This window comes from Asparagus officinalis, chromosome 7 (genome assembly GCF_001876935.1).
Source record: "Asparagus officinalis chromosome 7, Aspof.V1, whole genome shotgun sequence".
In the NCBI taxonomy this organism is placed as follows: domain Eukaryota; kingdom Viridiplantae; phylum Streptophyta; class Magnoliopsida; order Asparagales; family Asparagaceae; genus Asparagus; species Asparagus officinalis.
This window is the reverse complement of record NC_033800.1, coordinates 137,630,377-137,637,264: the sequence shown is the minus strand read 5'-3', so window position 1 is coordinate 137,637,264 and position 6,888 is coordinate 137,630,377. Positions and strand designations below refer to the sequence as shown.

At 38.0% G+C, this 6,888-nt stretch overlaps 1 protein-coding gene and 1 long non-coding RNA gene across 2 annotated transcripts; one reads left to right on the top strand and one right to left on the bottom strand.

Annotated features, from left to right (window-relative positions):
- Positions 7 to 1,362, bottom strand: LOC109849713. The gene is made up of 3 exons (XR_002249214.1): positions 1,225 to 1,362; positions 635 to 738; positions 7 to 470 (listed from the first exon to the last, which is right to left on the bottom strand). It is a non-coding gene; the product is annotated as an uncharacterized LOC109849713 (long non-coding RNA).
- Positions 6,143 to 6,505, top strand: LOC109847845 (uncharacterized protein Mb2253c-like). The gene has a single exon (XM_020417081.1). The coding sequence runs from the start codon at positions 6,143 to 6,145 to the stop codon at positions 6,503 to 6,505; it is 363 nt and encodes a 120-aa protein (XP_020272670.1).

Below are 6,888 nucleotides of genomic sequence, written 5' to 3'. Positions count from 1 at the left end.
CAACACAAGAGAAAGATGTCAAAGACAGACTGAAAATGATGCAGTAGATTGATGTCAAAGACAGACCATTAATGATACAGTATGCACTAATAGTTACACAGACATGAGAGGGATGACCTACGATATACTAGATATAAGTAACTTGCGTGTATCACAAACTAGCATGAAACTCAACGCAAAATCAATGAATAAAAAAAAAAGTTCAATGCACGATAGCTATTGTCCACTTAAGTGGATTTTAGCCCATTTCATTCATATTATATATACCGAGAGTTGAGCTGCAAACCACTTTGGTTTGGTAGAGGAGGAAGTAAAGTAAAGGAAAGGATGAAAATCTAAAGTGATTTGCTAGTTTTTAGGGGCAAAGGTAAGGTAAAGGGAAGTGAGGTCTGTAGGAGATAGCTCAAAACAAAATCAATATGGAGAGAGAGGAAATAAACTACAAATTGAAGTGTTTTTTCTGTCGTCCCCTGCTACAAAACAAGAAGCACACGATGTTAATTAGATCTTGAGAAGCGGACAAGAAAGATAAACAAGATAAAAAATCAAAAATACCCATTAAATTACGGCATCCATATAACATGCATTCAATTAGCTTTCACATTATGACTTAACTAATACTTGACATCAGTACCTGGTAAGTATCTTCATACTTCGGGGCAACAAGGTGGAGGTTCATCACCAAATCCTTTGTTTCAAACTCCAGACTTTCCTAACTTCAATTGAGTGACCGATCACCTTGTAGTGAAAAGAAAATTGTTAGTATGGATCGAATGGACAAGAATCATGCTAGGATGAACAGCAGAACACTCATCTTTAGAGGAGTTTGACAAGTGCAAGTAAGCTTGAAGGTAAACTTTCAAGTTTTTTTCATACTATTAAATACACGCACGTTATATCATACTGCTCAAATTTTTCTTTTATTCTTATTGTTGTATGTTATAGAGAATCCACCCCTTTCCAGATCAATCTGTGAATATTTCTTAAGCAATGATGTGCTTTCAGTGAAAAGAAAAGGTTGAAATGTAGGCAAAGGGCGAAAATGCAGTGACATTTCAGATTATTTTAGTAACGAGCTGTTGTTAAAATATGAAGTTTGGCTAAAGATAGCGACAATGAAAGTGTTTTAGAAGTTAAATGCATTAACTTTATATCTGCTTCGCTATTTATCTGTATCTAATTGTATCTATATCTAATTGGGATGCAATCCTGTAAAAACATCACCTTTTGATGCGCGAGCACCCCCTGAGATCGATCTCTTCTCCTATCCTCCATCTACTCAGCGGAAAAGATAGATCGGATAGAGGAAGGCTTGGAGGAAGGAAGGAGTTTTTATGGTGTAGAGTAGGAGGAAGGAGCATATTTCGGTAGTACATTTGACCGTTTGCTTTCCGTTTATGGATAATTATATAGTTTTTTTGCCAGCTGTCTCCAAACGCGTGTTCTTTCTTTTTTTGGCAAACTGCCACCCCCCATAGAACGGCTTTTTTCCGCGCAAATTCGCATCCCGCTCAACGGGTATTCAAAATTCAAAATATCTCCTTGCCTTTTGGGCTTCTGGGGACGGGCTGGTTGGGCCTCAAGGCCCTCAACCCTACAATAATTTATCCATGATCTCAAATATTTTCTTATTTCCACAACTAAGTATCTGGACCCGTGCAAAGCACGGTTTCTAAAAGGTTTTCTGTAAATATTGAAGATGCTACCAAAATAAAGTATTGTGCTTTAGATATGAAGTATAGTGGTGGAAGTGAACCGAATAATTAATAAGCAGTTCGGTTATTATTCTTACAGATATTCGAATAAGTTCGATTCGATAGTTCATTTAGTACTAAACAAATAATTTTTAGTGTTTGGCTTATTGGATTAATCTGAAAACGTGGGAAGTTTTCCATTATGTACAGTTTTTCATGGGAAGATTTTCATCTGAAACGTGGATTGTGAAACATGGGAATTTTGGAAAAAAAAAATCAGTTTTTCAAAAAGTACAAACCCTAATCTAGGTGAAGTCAAAGAGGATCCAATAATTAACTATGAGATTAGATTCTTTTCTCACCTAAGGATCATGAATCACATCGGTTACAAGATCCAAATCCATGGAAGGAAGGTTGCGCTAACAAATATCGGTTACAAGTTCACTGATATTTTATAGAGCACTAATAAGAAACCTATTAGTATCTAAAAATATTATTATGACCGGACCCGTGCACCAAATGCGCCCAAAAGGGATCATTACCTTAGGGCATTAAGCTTTCATAATAGGGGTCATGTCCCTAAATCCTTTGGTACCAAGAATACTTGGGTATCAAAACAAATTTAATTTTTAAACTAAGAATTTTAGTGTTTTTCTTTTTCCTTTTCTTGGTTTTGAAAAATATGCTTTAAATTTTTTGAAAAATAAAACATGTTTTTCTTAAGTCAATTCTTTTGTTTTCATTTTATTGACTTTGATTTTGGTGAGAGGTTTGTATTTGAGCAACTCACGATTTATTGGGAGTTTATTTCCCAAATAGTGTTTACCGGGTACTAAAAGTCTTTATATGGGCTGGAACTAGCTCAAGAGTTAGATATTGTTACCTCTCTTGTTCTTTTGTTGAATATGACAAAAATTGATATTAATTTCATTTGATTTATGAATTCATTTGTTTGATTTGTTTTCATTTGAAAACTTTTTTCGTGATTCTTATGTTTTTCATTCTTTGTTTTCATAAATCTATTCATATATGGTTTTTATGTTTATGCCTTGAGACACTATTTTATAATGACATATCATTATGTGTCCTCATTGTATTTTTGTATGTGAATGGTGTTTAGCATATTTTTTATTCATGCTTGCTCACATATATTTGTCTTGGTCACCATTGCATATATTCCTTAAGGTATTTTGATAGGGGGAGCAATCCCTATTTTTTGTGTTTGGATGTAAGTGATTTTGCCTTAATATCATGTGCAAGCCTCTGAAAAAAAGCAAGCAATCCCGGAGCATAAACAACTCGTTCACCCTCACCACACGTCGATGATCTCGCCCTCGTGTCGGTGTTTTGCTTCACAAAGCTCTCCAAACTCATAAGAAAAAGATCTAGGGTTTTTGAGGGGAAAGGGTGGCTGCTAGAGTTCATATATATGATAAAAGAAAGGAATTTTTATGAAAAACATAGGTATTTATAGAGGCAAATCCGAAACAAACCTGTTTGACCCGAACGAGGAAACCTAGTCTGACTAGGAAAATAACCTTCAGTATTTTGGCTGTAACTTTCTCATTCGATCTCGGAATGAGGTGATCTAAGATTTGTTAGAAATATGTTGAAGAGATCTACAACTTTGATCTTTTATACTTTTCCAGATTCTGACTGAATCAGTATACAAAACATAGAAACTCATACCTGGTGAAACTCATACCTGGTGAAACTCATACCTGGTCATTATTCCCAGATTTTCACTCTTTTATCCTTTGTGCATGTTTTGTGCATTTGCACTCATATTTTCACAAATATACATTGAATTGATCTCAAATCAATTCTTATCATACTCAAACATCAAAATATGTTATTTTTCACTATATAACATATTTATTGATCTCAAATCAATTCTTATCATACTCAAACATCAAAATATGTTATTTTTCACTATATAACATATTTATTATTATTTATCATAAAATATTCAAATTTACGGGATTTTACAGCTACACTCTAATAATACTGTCCTAATAAGCTTGGTACACGGATAGTGAGAATCCATTTCCCCGGTACTTCTCTTTTGAGATTCGTTCGTACCCCCAGCCCGATAGTACAACTCATCGGCATGATTACCGGAGCAACCTATCATGTGCTGGCATGATTTCCCAGGTCTAACGTCATCATCTTCTGACGAACACGCTTCTCTTTGGGGATATAACGCATCGTTGGAGTTCTCAAGAGTCACTCGTTTTGAGCCACGCCTTCGTGAGCGCGAGGCCTCAACGGGCTTTTGGACTTCAACTCGCAATCCGAGGCGAGTGGTTATATGTACTTTCTCAACATGAGAGGTCCTTGACTTGTTGGGAGGATGCGTACAACCCCCAGTCTGACGAATCACTCGGGGTTAATTCATCGGACCTAAACGCTATTTAACCGAGGGTTTGCCTCGAATCTCGTGCAAAGGACCGAGATGATCTATGATCGAGACAGGAACAGGGGCTGTCGGAAACTCAAAAATAGGCGCGGGAGGTGAACCAGGTGCAAGGCGAGCTTTGGTGGCTCGGACTTAGCGCGGCCAGCATTTGGTGGCTCGGCCTTTGCTAAGCTAGCATTTGGTGGCTCAGTTTTGGCCGAGCCAACAGCTGGTAGTTCGCGTTTTTCAAAAATTTCGGACGCTATTTTTACCTTTGCCCTCCATACTTTGCGTAGTTTTGGTGGTTTTTGGGTCACCTCTTCCTTCTGCAATTTCTTAGCTTCATGTAAATGCTGATATTATGGTCATTGTTGATCCTACAAAAGCTGAGGAAGATGATCAGTTACCAGTCTGGGAATATCCTTAGATCAATCACTTAAACATCCAGTATGGTAATAGATTCGAGCAAAGGGAACATCCTATTGAGGATAAGGTGGCTCAAATAAATATGGGCGACGAAGCAAATCCGAAACCCATATTCATCAGCGATAGTCTTCCACCATAAGAAAAAGAGGAATTGATTACCCTCATTAGAGAATATATCGATGTCTTTGCATGGAATTATGAGGACATGCCATGACTCGATCTAAATATGGCTATGCATTGACTCAACATTAAGCCAGATGTCAAACCTGTTAAGCAACAACAAAGACGGTTTCATTCGTAAATCATGGAGTCGATTGAAGCTGAGGTTAAAAAATTGATTGACTCAGGCTTCCTTAAAGAAGAGCAACATCCGGATTAGGTGGCAAATATTGTTTTGGTTCTTAAAAAGAATAGGAAAAATCAGAATGTGCATTGATTTCAGAGATTTGAATACCGCCTGCTCGAAATATGACTTTCCTCTTCCCATCACAGACTTCGTCAGAGACAACACATGTGGGTTTGAGAGAATGTCATTCATTGATGGATTCTTGGGGTACAATCAAATTAAAATGTATCCAGATGATGAAAAACACACCTCATTCAGAACACCGCTTGGTATCTTCTGCTACACAGTTATGCCCTTTGGTTTAAAGAATGCGGGTGCTACATATCAACGAGCCATGACAAAGATTTTTCAAGGACATCTTCAGAAAACCGTCGAATGCTATGTTGATGATTTGGTCGTTAAAAACCACAACAAAAATGACCACATTAAAGATTTGAGGACAATGTTTGATCTCATGTGAAGTCACCAATTGAAGATGAATCGTACCAAGTCTTTCCTGGAAATGTCCAGTGGCAAATTCATCGGGTTCGTCGTCACAACAAAAGGTATCCACATTGATCCTAATAAAGTGAAAGCGATCCATGAATTGCAGCCTCCGAGAACTCTTAAGGAACTCAGAGGGTTACAAGGACGACAAGCGTATATTCGCCGATTCATTACGAACCTTACAGGAAAATGTCAATTATTCTCCAAGCTCACAAAGAAAGGTGTGTCATTTGTTTGGGACGATGCTTGTCAGAAAGCATTTGAAGACATTAAGGCATACCTATCAAATACTCTTGTCCTCGACGCACCGAAGTCAGGGAAACCGTTCCTAATTTATGTCAAGGTGATGAACCACTCGTTGAGTGCTCTACTAGCACAAGACGATGACAACGGTTACGAGCATGAAATTTATTATTTGAGCAGAACATTGTTAGGTGCTGAATCTCAATATCCAATGATTTAGAAGGAGTGCCTAGCTATGGTGTTTACAATTTAAAAAATACAACACTATTTGGTTGGACAGAAAATTTACGTTATTTCCAACGTCAACAATCGGCTTCTATGATTTGACGGTTAGCAAGATAGACTTTGCTTCTATCACAGTACGATAATCACTTTAAACAACAGAAGTCGGTCAAAGGGTAGGCAATTTGTAATCTTTTAGTGGTTTACCCTAGGAAAGATAAAGGTGAACTATATGAAGATTTGCCGGATGAAACCCACGAAGTCAATACTACCTCTCATCAGCAGGTATGATAGTTGTATTTTGACGGTGCCTCCCGAGCTGCTCATATGGCAAGCACTCCTGAACGTTCAAAGATTTCTTCAGGCGTCGGAGCTGTCCTAGTTTCCACAGAGAAACATGTGATACCTCGAGCCTATTCACTGATCGGACCATGCTCCAACAACGTGGCTGAATATAATGTGCTTCTCATTGGACTCAGTTTCGCCAAAAAGCTAGAGGTGGAGTACCTTGAAGCCTTTGGTGATTCCCAGCTAATAATCAACCAAGTTCGGGATGAATACGAAGTCAGGAATCAAAACTTGATCTCATACCATAAAGCGGTTATTGAAATGGCGAAATCATTTGAGGACTTCTTCATCGAGTACATCCCGCGCCTCCAGGATACTTACACAGATGCACTGCGGCATTGATAGTCTCTTTAGCACAGTCTCCTGAGACAGAACAACTGGTTACTGTGAGAACTCATTAGCTTTTCATACCAGACTGTGCCCTAGACATCAAGGAGGTGCACACAACTAGAATCAAACTAGACCTCGAGACGGGCATTTCCCTATTATCGATTATGACTTACACGGCATTTTGACGAAAGACATAAAAGAAAGAGACTCAATCCGACGAAGAGCATCAATATTTTATTACAATACATCAACTCAAACGTTCTATCATCATACATATGATGGTTTGTTGCTCTGATGTCTTTTAACCAATGAGGCAGAAGAAACCCTCAAGAAAGCGCATGACGGAACTTGTGATGTACACCAACCGAGTCCCAAACTATGTGATCACCTCAGAA